Source organism: Anoplophora glabripennis, unplaced genomic scaffold (genome assembly GCF_000390285.2).
Source record: "Anoplophora glabripennis isolate ALB-LARVAE unplaced genomic scaffold, Agla_2.0 scaffold1354, whole genome shotgun sequence".
NCBI classification, from domain to species: Eukaryota; Metazoa; Arthropoda; class Insecta; order Coleoptera; family Cerambycidae; genus Anoplophora; species Anoplophora glabripennis.
In genome coordinates, this window is record NW_019417437.1 from 4,488 (window position 1) to 20,331 (window position 15,844).

Genomic DNA, 15,844 nt, shown 5'->3' on the forward strand with positions numbered 1-15,844 from the left:
AAAGACATTCAGAAATAGACAGTAAATTGTCTTTTGGACCGGCACAACGTTCCACTCCAAGGCAAGAACCACCCACAGGCGAACAACGTCTCATTGATACGTTTACGGCAGGTTTATGCAACATGCTACAGCCGGAAACAAGGCCGACACCCCGTCTCACTTTTTGCGGCGGAATCACGAAGTGTCCGGCAACGTTCTTCGCGTTTTGATGCGTGGACACCAACGCCGGAGATGGGATCAACATCTGCTCCAAGCACTATCCGTACTCCGGACAAGACAGCAACAACAGCGACCAGAACGAGCTGCCATCCAAGCTCGCCAACAGGATTTCAAAGCCAAACTCTACGAACCAGACACCCAACCGCCCACCGAATACCAAGTCGACGCACGAGTCTTGGTGAGGTCTCATCCAACAAATCGAGAAACTTTCGCCTCGGTCTGGATTGGCCCCGGCAGAGTACTACGACGTTACCTACGAAATCGGGCGACACGGCGCTCGAACTCAACTCCACCACCTAGACGACCTCCGCCCAGCGCGCTAGGGCAATGATGACGTCGAACTAAGCAACGACGAGTCCGACGATGACGACCCAGTCCCAGTGGACCACCACCAACCACAACCTCCACAACCAGGCCAGCCAGCTACCAGAGAGCAGCAATGTCAAGGTGACATACCGCTCCCGGTCGAGCCACCACAGCCAGGTCCAAGCCGCAGACAGCCTAAGCCAAGGTCCACCGCAGCAGACGCAGAGCCATTAGGTCAGAGCGATCGTCAGCTCTCCTGCAGCAGCCAAAGCCGAGCCAACAGCGAGACCAGAGACCTAGGCCACCACATGGCTCTGGTAACAAACCCAAATCAGACCACCGATACTATGCCAGAACAGCAGCCCAGAGAGAACAAGGCCAGATAGGACCACCGTTCCCGAGCCGCTGTTCCAGCCGATCCAGAGCCCATGCCAGAGCAGCGAGCCGACGACAGAGAACCATCAAATCAGGGCGATTTACGTTCTAGTCGCCGTGCCAACTGCCCAGCTTCAACCAAAAAATCACGAATCCAGTCCCAGTGCAACCACGGCGCCGCAGATCCGGAGCAGAACGCCCGATCCAGCCGTCAGCCGTCCAGTTCACAAGCCAGACGCCAGCAGCAGTTCCAGCAGCCCGAGCAGCCACGTCAACTGCGGACTCCAGTGCGGGAAGTGTAGCGAGTGTGACCCTAGAGGTATTTGCGAGTGAAAGTTACATTTTGCCCGATTACAATATTTACTTTTAAATAACGTTTTGCAAATGTTCACATATTCTCATTCAGTGCACATTGATTTATATTTTTCCTTGTAAACAGTTCCAAATAAAACTAGGCCCAACAGTCAGTAAAGTCGATTCGCACGAAGGAGGGAGGTGTCACCGAACCCGAGACTTTGCATTAAATCTAATGTAAAATAAATACAAAATCATCGGAGACAGCGAAATACAGCGACATCGCTGTCATCAGTTAAAAATTTAGATAGTGACAGACACATAATTACGAATCCACTACTACCTCTCGGGCCACGGTAAACCCAATCTCTGACTATTATTTTAGTTTCGAACCATTTTAGAAAGTTTCTATGATTTTTTTACAAAAAAACAGCAATACTAAGTTCTACGCCTTCCTAGGAGTCTCACTAGCCGCGGCTTCGAAAAAATCGGGTAACAAGAATCTATTAGGAAATGGAGGCGTAGACAATAGGTGTGTTCCAACAAGAGTCAGGGATTGGTTCCAAACCGTCAGAAATGTGCATCCAACTAATTCTTGCGATATAAGTATTCACTGAAGACACATTTAGAATTTAGCTGGCCAAACATTTCGAACGGTTGGGAACCAATCCCTGACTCTTGTTGGAACAGACCTTATACACATGAATTTTTCCAAAAATTTTTTTTTATCTTAATATTAACGATTTTTATTTACATAGCCTCTACATAGCCTCCTTACGTATTACCTCTTACATTTATATATATTTTTATTATTTATATTTTATTTATATTTTATATTTAATCCTTTTGTTATTGTTGCAGTATGATTATTCTTTTTTGTAAATCAAAATACTTGTATCTGTATATTTAGGAATACTAATTGATTGTAAACTAAAGTGGGATAAACATGTAAATTATGTATCAAATAAAATTAGGAAGTTACTGTATTAACAAATTTAAGAGATATATTTGAAATTAAACAATTAAAAATATTCTATTATTTACTAGTCGAATCGCATATGAGATATACTATATTAGGTTGAGAGGGAGTACTGTATGCAACCGTAAGAAAAGAAAATTTACAGAAAAAAAATTATACTTCATAAAGAGCGCATATCCTTTCAGTGATTTGTTTGCAAACATCAGAGTAATGGCCAATGGACATCAGAATGCTTTATTTTTTTCAATGTGTTTTCTATCAGTGCCCAGTGGAAAAACAAAAAATGTGTGGAGCTGGGAAAAACAAGAAAAAATTTAAATAATAAAGTACGAACACATAAAAATAAAACTACTTGTAGGCAAAGATGTTTTACTTACCTTGCAGTCAGAGCTTACAATTCATTGCCTAAGAGCTCTTACACACGGACGGTATTTTGCCGCCCGGCATTTAAAACGATCGGCAAAACAACCGACTAAATTTTAAATTACACAGTTAAATACATCTTTACGCCTCTTACACATGGGCGTTGTTTTACCGGTCGGTAGCCGACCGTCAGACCTGACGGCGACTTTTCTGTGTGTAAAGCTCTATTTAACTATGTGTGATTTAAAATTTTAGTCGTTGTTTTGCCGATCGTTTTAAATACCGATCGGCAAAATACCGTCCGTGTGTAAGAGCTCTTAGGCAATGAATTGTAAGCTCTGACTGCAAGGTAAGTAAAACATCTTTGCCTACAAGTAGTTTTATTTTTAGGTGTTCGTACTTTATTATTTAAATTTTTTCTTGTTTTTCCCAGCTCCACACATTTTTTGTTTTTCCACTGGGCACTGATAGAAAACACATTGAAAAAAATAAAGCATTCTGATGTCTATTGGCCATTACTCTGATGTTTGCAAACAAATCATTGAAAGGGTATGCGCTCTTTATGAAGTATAATTTATAAGTGTATCAAGAGTAGCGACTATAAATCAGATAAGAGTACGCTATTAATTTTGATATCAAAGCAAACTTGTATGAAAAAAATCGAATAATTTTTAGTAATAACAAACATTTTTATATATTAAGGTATACACTATTTTTTTTATAATTTATTTTTTCAAAAAACGTCGAGCAATGTACATGTTGCAGCATACTGCATATTATTCTATTTTTTTAATTAACAATTTTGTCGTTTATAACAGTAACTTAACAAAATTAATTGAAAAATGTTGAACAAAAAAAAAATAAAATAAACAGTGTACCCGAACATAATCATTCCTTACTTTTTAAAAATATATTATATAAGTGTATTATAATCAATCATTCAATGTGCCAACTTAAATTTCTAGTCACACTGAGATAGCATGTTTTTACCTAAAGATCTAAAATTTGAGATAGCATCTCGAGCTCTCGTAGCGTAAACAAGCTTTTGATCCGATTACAAATATAATAATAAAGTGCTCTATTCTTTATTATTTTAATTTAAGCAATAAAAATATATGTATATAACGAACGTTCGCCAGTTGACTCTATTGATGCCCGAGCGCCTTAGTTCATTTCTGGTTGTAATGAGGCACGTGGTCTAATTCCGAGTCAATGTTTACACAACGTACTTATTAGAAGAATTATGCGGATACGCCACGCCTTTCGCGCATTTCGCGGCTCATGAGATATTAAAACACCTCTAAAACAGCTATTAGAACTGTGCGTCGCAGACGACATACGCAGATAGCAGAATCTGTAGCGTTCAACTTCATCGGTTTTGAAGGAGGGTGTTTTGTTAGATTTAGTGCTTGTGATTGTATGTTTATATGTGCAGACGAAAATATTTATTATTATTTTGCGAAATTTTTTTTTCATGACTGGTTGAAAATTTTTTGCTCAATACTTATTGAAAAAAGAACATTAAAAAGATCTTTTAAATTTAATTAGTTGTCGTCGTCAAAATAAAAGTGAAGATCGAATGTTTTCTAATAGACATTTGGAAGGGATGCTATACAATGGGCGATGTTCTCGTACGAGATCGATTAATTTCTTGTCTTCCTCTGATGGAAACTTGGTTGTCATTTTAAAAATCGTTAAAAATAAACGCCAATCCAATTTGATTTCAACGCAGCCATTCAGTTGAGCTGACAGCGTACAGTGCTAAAAAGGCATTTATTTTTAACGAATTTTAAAATGGCTATCAAGTTTTCACCATAGAAAGACGATAAATTAATCGATCTGGTACGAAAACTGCCCCCATTGTATACCGTCCCTTCCAAACGTCTGTTCATTCGATCTTCACTTTTATTTTGATGGCGACAAGTAATCAAATTTAAAAGATCTCTTTCATGTTCTTTTTCAGTAAGTATTGTCAGCAAAAAATGTTCAGCCATTGTCATTAAAAAAATTTTTTGCCAAAATAATAATAAATATTTTCGTCTGCACTTATCAGCATACAATCATAAGCACTAAATCTAACAAAACACCCTCCTTTAAAACCACAAACCACCTAGACTGGCTTATAGAGCGACTTTGGTGAAAACACTTCGGAGCCTGATTTGGTGCCCAGCGCTCAGTCGTGTCCTAGCATTTGATGTGTACGCATCACTGTGATTTCGATAATTAGACGTTTTATCATGGGCAAGTGTATTGTAAAACGTTGTATAAATACAAGTGATCGAGTTGGTGAAGAGAAGCGAAAAGTTTCCTTCTTTAGGTAAGTAAAAAAAAGGAATATATAAAATGTAAATATGTACGCCATTTTTCGGTTGACGTCACAAGTTTCCAGGGTTAGCTTTATAATTTTGTTCGCCCACATAGTGTAGTGATTAACGTGATATTGTTATTATAAAATAATGAATGAATTACTGTAAAATATTTTTAGTAATTATTTACTTTATGTGAGTCTTAAATTTTTATGAAATTTTACCAATTCCCGTCATTTCGAGATAGCTGAAAATTAATTAAATATTTTTTTCAATTAAAAAAATCGCAAACAAAACTAATTTCAGATTCAGTATTCGTACAGTCAATTAATTTTTATTAAAGATCGTGGTTGTTTGACGTATCCATCTCGAGATGTCGTAGTAATATGCTAAGAAACAGAAAAATTAATAAAATTTTTAAATAATGATGAAAGCAGAACACCTAGGCTACAGAAAAATAAAATTGTTTATCATGTATTAAAAAACTTTCTGAATGTGAACATATTTGAAAATTTGCATGAACATCAATTTGATAATTTGCCTAACAATTGTAATCATTTAATAGAACTTGTAAGGGCTGAATGTGAAAAGTATATCGATGTACGAATAAATCATGAAGTCAAATTATTTAATTCGGTAAAATCTACGAAAAGGCAAATATTAAATAAATTAATATTATTTAGAGGACAATAAATATATTTAAATTATTTTGTAGTTTTATTTAATATGACACTAAAATATACTATTTTCTGAATTACAAACTTAAAATTGAATATTTGTCATAAGATGCAATATAATGTTTAATATGTAATAAAAATATTACTTAATCCGGATCTGCTTAAAGATGCGCGCGATCAGATTGCCTTCCACACTCCACTTCCCCGGATTTTGCATTCACTGGTACCCGTGCATTGGAATTAGATATGGCCAGTCTAGGTGGTCTGTGTTTAAAACCGATAAAGTTAAACGCTACAGATTCTGCTAACCGCGTATGTCGTCTGCGACGCACAGTTCTAACAAACCAAAGCTTTAAGCTTTGGTTTGTTAGAACCGTGCGTCGCAGACGACATACGCTGTTAGCAGAATCTGTAGCGTCCGACTTTATCGGTTTTGAAGGCAGAGTGTTTTGTTAGATTTAGTGTTTCTATGATTGTACGCTGGTAAATGCAGACGAAAATATTTATTATTACTGTGGCAAAATTTATTTGTATCATGACAATGGCTGAACATTTTTTTGGTGACAATACTTATTGAGGAAGAAGAACATGAAAAAGATCTTCTTTTGAATTTATTTAGTTGTCGTCGTCAAAATAAGATAAGATCAATGTTTTCTAACAGACGTTTGGAGGGAACGGTATGGGGGATGTTCTCGTACGAGATCGATTAATTTCTCGCCTTCCTCTGGTGAAAACTTGGTTGCCATTTTAAAATTCGTTAAAAATAAACGCTTTTTAGCACCGTACGTTGTGAGCTCAACTGGACGACTGCGTTGAAATCAAATCAAATTTGATTTCAACTGAACTGACGACGCACAAAATTTTCTGCCTACCGTGAGTCCACCTGAGCAGATTCTAACAAACCGACTACGCATCTTCTTGTGTTCTAGATTTCAGCGTAAGTCCGACGCGTACAACTGACTGTCTGCTTTGCGTCGCATACAGCTCTAACAAACCATAGCTTTAAGCTTTGGTTTGTTAGAACTGTGCGTCGCAGACGACATACGCGGTTAGCAGAATCTGTAGCGTTCAACTTTATCGGTTTTGAAGGAGGGTGTTTTGTTAGATTTAGTGCTTGTGATTGTATGCTGATAAGTGCAGACGAAAATATTTATTATTATTTTGGCAAAATTTTTTTTTTCATGACAATGGTTGAATATTTTTTGCTGTCAATACTTATAGAAAACACCATGAAAAAGATCTTTTAAATTTACTTAGTTGTCGTCGTCAAAATAAAAGTGAAGATCGAATATTTTCTAACAGACGTTTGGAAGGGACGGTATACAATGGGGGATGTTCTCGTACGAGATCGATTAATTTCTCGTCTTCCTCTGGTGAAAACTTGGTTGCCATTTTAAAATTCTTTAAAAATAAATGCTTTTTTAGCACTGTACGCCGTGCGCTCAACTGAACGACTGCGTTGAAATCAAATCCAATTTGATTTCGACTGAACCGACGACGGACATAATTTTCTGCCTACCGTCAGTCCACCTGAGCAGACTCTAACAAACCAGCTACGTATCTTCTTGTGTTCTAGATTTCAACGTAAGTCCGACGCGCACAACTGACTGTCTGCTTTGCGTCGCCTACATCTCTAACAAACCATAGCTTTAGATGTACCTATTACATCTTTCAATAAAATAAAATTAGAAATTAAGGAATATATATATTAGAAACATGTAGGTCAGAAATGTCATTAACCCCAAACGATATTTCAACAATATGTTCTGATTAGTTTTGTATAAAAAAATAAAAATAAAAAAAGATTGTTGATGTTTACGTTTTTCAGTGTGAAGTTTTGTAATTACATACATTAATAGAAAATTATGTTATGTTTGTGTGGAATATTAATAGTTAGAAATATTATGTACCTAGATGTAAGTAGGTTAGGTACATAGGTATATTTAAATCTGAGATAGCATGTTTTCGTATTAAAACGTCGATATGTGTGTGATATACGTATACAGGGTCGGAAAGTCCCCATGGTTCATCGGCCGTTACGTGAGAGCGATAAAGTAAGTCATAGAAATCCGTGCGATAGAGAAGGATATCTATAATGAAGGCGTCTCATAGTCACCGGCCGTTTCGCCCTTCCACAAATAAGATCTACTTCCACTTGTAATTCAGCGACCGGTGGTCATCTTTGTTTTCGTCGTTTGGCTTTTCTTTAATAGATGTCACTACTTATACAATTTCGACTTCGGTATTCCGATATGTTAATACCATCCGTTAACAAGGTCACTNATTCTATTCTATTCTATTCTATTCTATTCTATTCTATTCTATTCTATTCTATTCTATTCTATTCTATTCTATTCTATTCTATTCTATTCTATTCTATTCTATTCTATTCTATTCTATTCTATTCTATTCTATTCTATTCTATTCTATTCTATTCTATTCTATTCTATTCTATTCTATTCTATTCTATTCTATTCTATTCTATTCTATTCTATTCTATTCTATTCTATTCTATTCTATTCTATTCTATTCTATTCTATTCTATTCTATTCTATTCTATTCTATTCTATTCTATTCTATTCTATTCTATTCTATTCTATTCTATTCTATTCTATTCTATTCTATTCTATTCTATTCTATTCTATTCTATTCTATTCTATTCTATTCTATTCTATTCTATTCTATTCTATTCTATTCTATTCTATTCTATTCTATTCTATTCTATTCTATTCTATTCTATTCTATTCTATTCTATTCTATTCTATTCTATTCTATTCTATTCTATTCTATTCTATTCTATTCTATTCTATTCTATTCTATTCTATTCTATTCTATTCTATTCTATTCTATTCTATTCTATTCTATTCTATTCTATTCTATTCTATTCTATTCTATTCTATTCTATTCTATTCTATTCTATTCTATTCTATTCTATTCTATTCTATTCTATTCTATTCTATTCTATTCTATTCTATTCTATTCTATTCTATTCTATTCTATTCTATTCTATTCTATTCTATTCTATTCTATTCTATTCTATTCTATTCTATTCTATTCTATTCTATTCTATTCTATTCTATTCTATTCTATTCTATTCTATTCTATTCTATTCTATTCTATTCTATTCTATTCTATTCTATTCTATTCTATTCTATTCTATTCTATTCTATTCTATTCTATTCTATTCTATTCTATTCTATTCTATTATCTGATTTAGTTGACGAATTTTACTAAAAAATTATGGGATTAAATGTTATTGGCCGCTAGATGGCCTCAAAGTTCGTGAAAATTTTTTGAATTTTGTAAATAACTCGAATAGGTATGTATTAATCGATTTTCATTATTTTTAGAGTGTGGACTTTTGCTTTCAATTTACACATTTTGGTTTTACACAGTGTTTTTTAAAACTCGTAACATATACAAAATTGATGTACGGTGACAAGGTAATTATGAAAAAAATTAAAAATATTTCAATGTCCTACAAAGAACGCTATACTTTGTATGTAGCTTGCCAAGTTTAATTCGTGTCCAATTTCTCATATGTTGTAAAATACCAAATTATAGAAATGCTGCTAATAATTGTGATTCTTGGTGAATGTCTCATAGATATAAAATAAATTCAAAATATCTACATTATTTATAGAATAATTATTTTGCAATTTTCTTGTCGAGCAAATACTTGATTTAATAGTTGTAGAATACTGAATGCCAATACCAATATTTACCTTTCAACGCACTTTGATGATATTTATTTTTTAATATAATATTCCTGTAGCAGTGAAGTATCTGAGAAAATCGAAATTGTAACCCCTACAATGTCTATATCGGTGAAAAGAGAATTTGACTTTCTATAATATGGTTGCAAAAAATACAGGGTGCTCCATTTGAATTTAAAAAGTTTTGTCTGTTTTAAGTTTTCAAATAGTAACGTAGAAAATGGTTCACTAGGTATAATTTTCTTCAGGTGAATTTGATCTTCTGTGATATTCTTTGATCTTGTGTTCTCTGTGTGTTCCGAAGAGCAAGTTAAAGCTTTCAGAATGAAGAAGGATATAAGGAATTGTCGAAACGCTTGCCTTTGTCAAAATTTTTATAAAATGTCGATTATCTCTAAAACGGTTAGAAATAGGTACAAGGAAGCTTTAACATTTTTTATTTATTTTTAATTTATATTGTCGATTATATAATTCATTAGAAATTTAGCCAATAGCAATTACAAATTTTACGTAGTTACTATGTATTGATAAGCGATTATACTCTTGACGACGTGGTATAACCGTTTTGGTGTTTCGCCTCCTCCAACAATGTGAACTATGTCATGGTAACGATAGTTTTAACTTTTGTCAATAAACGTCAAAAAAAAATGGAACTAGTAACCAATAAAGTTAGTTAATTCATTATGTAATCGTATCGATTACCACTCGAGCAAACGAAAATATTCGATTATACTAACCTCCTCACTCGACGTATATCCTTTAAACACCGCTCCAGCTACGCTGTCGTGGTGTTTTGCAGAATACGTCTCGTGACTCGGAAGTATAATCGAATATTGTCTATGCTCTTGTGATATTATAACTGAATACGTCTCGTGACTCGGAAGTATAATCGAATATTTTCTATGCTCTTGTGATATTATAACTGATAATATGTACAATAGTAGGTAGGGTGTTCCATTTAAAATAAGCAAGTATGTAGATGTTGACTTTCTATAAATGGAAGTGCTACAACAATGACATTATTATTTCTAAAGAGAGCACCTCCGAAAATCCTGAGCCCAAAATTCAAACCGAAGTAGTCTCTGAAATATTCTAATGGACCGTCACTGTAAGACAGCCTATACAAATATACATTTGTGGACAATATACTAATATGTAGTTGAGTATCCCAACGAAGCATTTTAGAAATGACGTTCATTTAAACATTTTTTAATTTTTATATTTAGAATCGCTCCACATGACAACGAAATTATCGAACATCCGATATATTCAGCCCTTTCAGTGTTGAAGATATATCTATTTTACTCGTAATCCAGGAGACATATAATTTCTTAAGAAACAACAGTCCTTTAGAAAACAATTATATAGGTATTAGGTACTTTCTGTTATTCTGTTTAATTTTTACACCATACTCTTTTAAATAATAGTACCTAGATTAAATCCGCAGCTGTATTTACTTGGAATATCCTATTTAAATGATTTGGAAGTCCAAGCAAATATATAATTTAAAAATTTCAAAAATTATTATTTCAAATTTTGATTGTTTACATCATTGATGGTAATTTTAAACCTTTCCAAAAACCAAATGAAGTTTTTATATTTATTAAAGCATACCTTGACCAAATTCAAAGTCGCCGTGTCTGAACGAATAAAAATGTATGGAAAATTGTTACTAAATTATTCTACTTTATACGCTTTTTAGTAGCAAAATTCTGCATCGCAAAAATGTTTTTGAAGGAAAATATACAATAGAAAATAAAACATGGATATCATTGACAAATATTTATTTTTAGGAATACAGAAAAGAAGGAGATAGGTTTTTCGACTAAGCATCGTATTCTGCACTGCTTGTGGTGCAAAACAGTAAAATTTGCAAGTTTTGAAGCATGAACGGACGTCATACTATCTGGTAAAAGATCCAGAAACCGGTCCTGTGACCATGCGTAGTGTGGGAGTACCGATGGACTCCGGCATGGACATGCGCATTTAACAACGTTAGCATCGAGCGAATGTGTGTTTGTGGCGGTCGCGTTCGTAGGAACATCGTCGACGACCGGTCTGTCAAACTTCCTGCTACAAAGCAAAAGTATAAGAATTATTACAAATAAGATAGCACAGATAAAAGAATCTTTGTAATGAGTGATATCCAGTGCTAGTTTTAGTCAGTGACGGGGTGATTGCGACAGGGTGTGTGGTGGATTTGGTGTAGAAGTGGAATAATTAACCGCCGCAACGTTTTGTAAGGAGGGAACTTGCAGGATGGGGTGCACTTCTTCGGCAGAAGAGCGGGCGGCCCTAGCTAGAAGCAAACAAATTGAGAAAAACCTCAAGGAGGATGGTATTCAGGCCGCCAAGGACATCAAGCTGCTCCTGTTGGGTGAGTAGGGCGGGGGTTCGATAAGTCGTCTGGGTGCGGACGATGGGCTCATGCGCAACCCGACGAACATTCTATCAACCCTTTGCCATTTTATAGGTCCCATTTTAATCTAAAATTACTTTATTGAACCTTCTTTTTCTGTGCCTGTAGTTGTTCATAGCAGAGCAGAAGTAAAATTTTTTTATCTTTGGTAAATGGTCAGTTTTTCCCAGTTACATTAATATTCGACTTATGTAATTTTTTAATTTTACTCTTACACTGCTGAATAAAATAAAGAACATTGTTAAAAATGTGCGATCTTTATATGAGCTAAAAAAATTCCATTTATTATTTATATATATTTTTTATGCAGGCATTTAAAACATTTTAAAACATTAATTTTATACAGGGTGTTAAACAATTGTTACTATTATTTTTTTAAGGTAAGTTGAAATTTCCACAGATTTGTATACATGCCGGCATGACTTTTTGTATAATAGTGTTTAAAAAATATAAAAGTACGAACGAGGAATGGGGGTTGTAATTTACAACACACCCCTCTTTATATTTTACCACTGTACACACTACACCTATGCTTCAAGTCATCGTTTTTATTATTTTGTTCATTCTTTTGTTCTGTTTTATTTAGGACTTAGAGCTTGTTTTTCAAATATTATATTGCAACTTTGAGTATCTGATAGGAATATTTCTGGTTTACATTATGCTTAGGGCTTGGCATTCTTAAAAAGAAATAATGTATTTGTTAGGTCTTGGCATTCTTAAAAAGAAGTAATGTATTTTGAATTATCGACTTTGTTAGTTTACTCTTATTTTAGAAGTTAAATGAATCTGAATACAGGTTTTAAATTAATTTCAATATTATAACAAAAAATCAATATTAAAAATTAAATGTTCAATATGTTAGGTACCGTCACAAATGCTATTTTGTTGTCAAACTGAAATTCCAATAAATTAATAATAGAAAAATGTTAAAGAATCTTAATTGCATAGCCAATTTAGTGGTCAGATTTTAAGCAGTCTAATATTAAATATTTTTGTAAGGGTTTAATTCGCTGTTTAAGAGAAATTAAAAAAACAGCGAATGACTCGACATTATATATTAAGTTCAAAGAAATTACAATACGTATTTCGTAAACCGACCCTAAAAATTAAAAAAAAAATCCACAAACAATTTTGAAAGAAATGAATGTGTTTGAAGTTAGAAACGTTTTTGTTCAGCGGCAAATACTTAATTAAAAAACAAAAAGATCTTTTGTGCCATTCGCAACTATAGGGATTAAAAATACTACAATAATATTGCTGCCTAGAATTTTTCAGTATTTACCGGTATTCCCTTTAAGCCTTGTTACCAGTTATTTCGAAAAATCCTTAGTCTTAGAATTAAGACGTAACTTCAGAAACGAATTTTCGTCTTCACATTTTTTTTTATTTAAAGTATAGTGTGACCTTTAATATTTCGAAAAAAGACATGCCTTTCCGAAACCTGTTATCAGTTTTTTTTCAAAACCCCGTACGAGTCGTAGAATTAAGACCGAGATAAAACGTAACTTTAGAAACGCATTTACGCCCCATCGCAAAATTTTTTCTCAAAAAGTGTAGACTGTGTAGACCTGGGATTTTTTTCTCCCTCTGTAAAAGAACATCATGCCCTTTTGAGTCGTACTTACGAAAAATGAGACGGGCGGACCCCAAGTATAGGTCTCAATGTGCGCGCGGCCCCGAGCGCGCTACACTAAATTTGTTATAACTTTTGATCTAATTGATCAAATCGACCAGACAAAAAATTAAATGAAAGAAGAGTCTTCCGGCTATCAAAATTTTATGTCTTTAAACTTGAGAAAAAAAATAGATATATAGTACGTATACAAAGTTACGTCATTCTATAATTTTGTACAATAATAATAAAATTGTCATTCTTTTAATTTTTAAAATAAATATCTGTAACTTTCACAGATTACTCTTCAAATGACAATTGAAACAGTGAGCGATATGAAAAAAATCTTAAAAATTTAATTTGAAAAATATTGAGCCTAACATATTTAATAATTTAAAAAAATCACAAAGTTGACTTTTTAGGCCATACTTTATAGATCAAAAACTATAGTTGTAATGTGATATTGAAACTTTATGAGAGCACTTTTTAAAGCTTAAAATCTCTACTTTAAGATGGTGCATTTTATTTTTCTTAAAAAATTAAAATATTTTATGAAAAATCCGTGAAATTTATTGTTAAATAAAGTTTAATAATGTACAAAAAAATTTTGTTTGTTTAATAAACCATCAAAGAATTAAGTTAAGACCTTAAAGAAAGTAAATCCAGCGAAAAACAATTTTTTTATTTATAGTAATAAGTGGAAAATTGTTAGGTATAACAGAAAAAAATAACGTTTTTTGATGAATTGATTTAATATTCATTTTTAAAACATATATTCTGTATCTGAAATTTTATATATATATATATACAGGGTGAGTCAGAAAGAATGGGTCAACAATAAGCTGGAGATACTAGACACCAAAATATTATGTTTGAGCTCATCATGCCTTATACGAATGTCGCTGGTTTAAGAAATACAGGGTGTTTAAGGTTTAAATTTTATTTTGAAATTTCTCAATAATTGGGAAAGTTTTAATAGCATGACTCTGAAAATTGGTACTAATGGGTTTTTTGGTGTGAGAATTATGAATTTGAAGCTTATTTTGACGTTGCTCCTAGAGGGCGCTAGTTCCGCCATATTATTTAGGTAAATCAAAACATATTTTTTTTATCTGTTGACCTATGCTTAAGAAAAGTTAAAAATCTAAAAGAACGTTCAATTCTACATAAAAAATATACTCTTGTTTAGGTCGCCTAACTTTATCGGTTTCTAAGTTATTTGCATTTAAAAGTTTCAATGTATGTATTTTGTGGTGATTTTTTATTCTCAATTATTGACAATAGTAATAATAACAAACCTTAAATCAAATGCTGGATGTGTCCACCACCTACCTCAATACATTTTACTATACACTCTCTTAAATGTCTCTGAATATTAAACAAAATGTCCCTATTATTTTTAAATGCATTCGCGGCTACTTGTATTTTCTGCCGCAACTCCTCAACAGAATTAATTTCTTCCCGATACACCACATCCTTCAAGTTTGACCATACTGAGAAGTCCAGAGGGTTTAAGTCTGGACTTCTCGGTGGCCAACAAAATTCACTCCCACGGCCAATCCACCGATGAGGAAAATGTTCATTTAAATACTGGCGTACCGGCAAGGCAAAATGTGGTGGCGCACCGTCGTGCATAAACCACATACTTTCTCTTAAAGCGAGTGGTACATCATCTAGAAGCTCGTTTAAATTATGTTGAAGAAAGTTTAAATAATGAGGTCCAGTTAGATTGGGTGATAATTCAAAAGGTCCTATGAAAAAACCAGAAATTAAACCACACCAAATATTCACCTTAAACTCATGCTGAAAATGTTTTTCTTTTACAGCATGCGGATTTTCGGAATCCCACAAATGATTGTTCTTCCAATTGAAAACTCCCCGTCTAGTAAATGTCGCCTCATCGGTAAATAGAATCCTATTGAGGAAATCTGGGTTTTCCATTTGCATATTTTGTACAAACTGAGCAAATTGTAGGCGAGCTGGTAAATCTTGAGGCAATAACTGCTGAACCGGAGTATAATGATATGGATGGAGCATTTCTTTTTTCAAAATTCTACAAATGGACGATTGGCTTACCCCCGTTGCCGCACTTAACCGACGAGTACTCATACCGGAGTTTTCTGAAACACGAATTAAAATTTCCTCTTCTTCATCGACTGTGATCGATTTTGGAGTACCATGGTTACTTTTTGGTCGAAAAGATCCAGATTCGCCTAAGCGGTTGTAAAGATTTCTAAATAGTTTATAATTAGGTTGCAATCTATTTGGGTACATGTGTTCATATCTTCGGGCCGCCGCATGTCCATTAAAATTAGCCTGGGCAAAAACACAAATCATATCACGCATCTCACTGTTTGAAAAATTATTATGTCGTGGCATTTTTTGAGCACTAACTAACAATTTTGAACGAATAATAAAATCACACGCATGCAAAATACGCTAATATTTATTGACATGAAAATTTGACACAAGCCTACTTAGAAAAGAAATAGCAATATCGACGCTTGAAAGAAAATCACCACAAAATACATTGAAACTTTTAAATGCAAATAACTCAGAAACCGATAAAGTTAGGTGA

General features: G+C 33.7%; 1 protein-coding gene across 1 annotated transcript; it reads right to left on the minus strand.

The window, feature by feature from the left end:
• Nucleotides 1-12,531: 12,531 nt before the first annotated feature.
• Nucleotides 12,532-15,779, minus strand: LOC111692341. Its single transcript, XM_023456297.1, has 2 exons — nucleotides 15,029-15,779; nucleotides 12,532-12,547 (listed from the first exon to the last, which is right to left on the minus strand). The coding sequence occupies exons 1-2, from the start codon at nucleotides 15,643-15,645 to the stop codon at nucleotides 12,532-12,534; spliced, it is 633 nt and encodes a 210-aa protein (XP_023312065.1). The 5' UTR covers nucleotides 15,646-15,779.
• Between the last annotated feature and the right edge of the window lie 65 nt (nucleotides 15,780-15,844).

Coding starts and splice junctions, on each gene's coding strand:
- LOC111692341 (XM_023456297.1), bottom strand. CDS start 15,645: ATGCCACGACATAATAATTTTTCAAACAGTGAGATGCGTGATATGATT.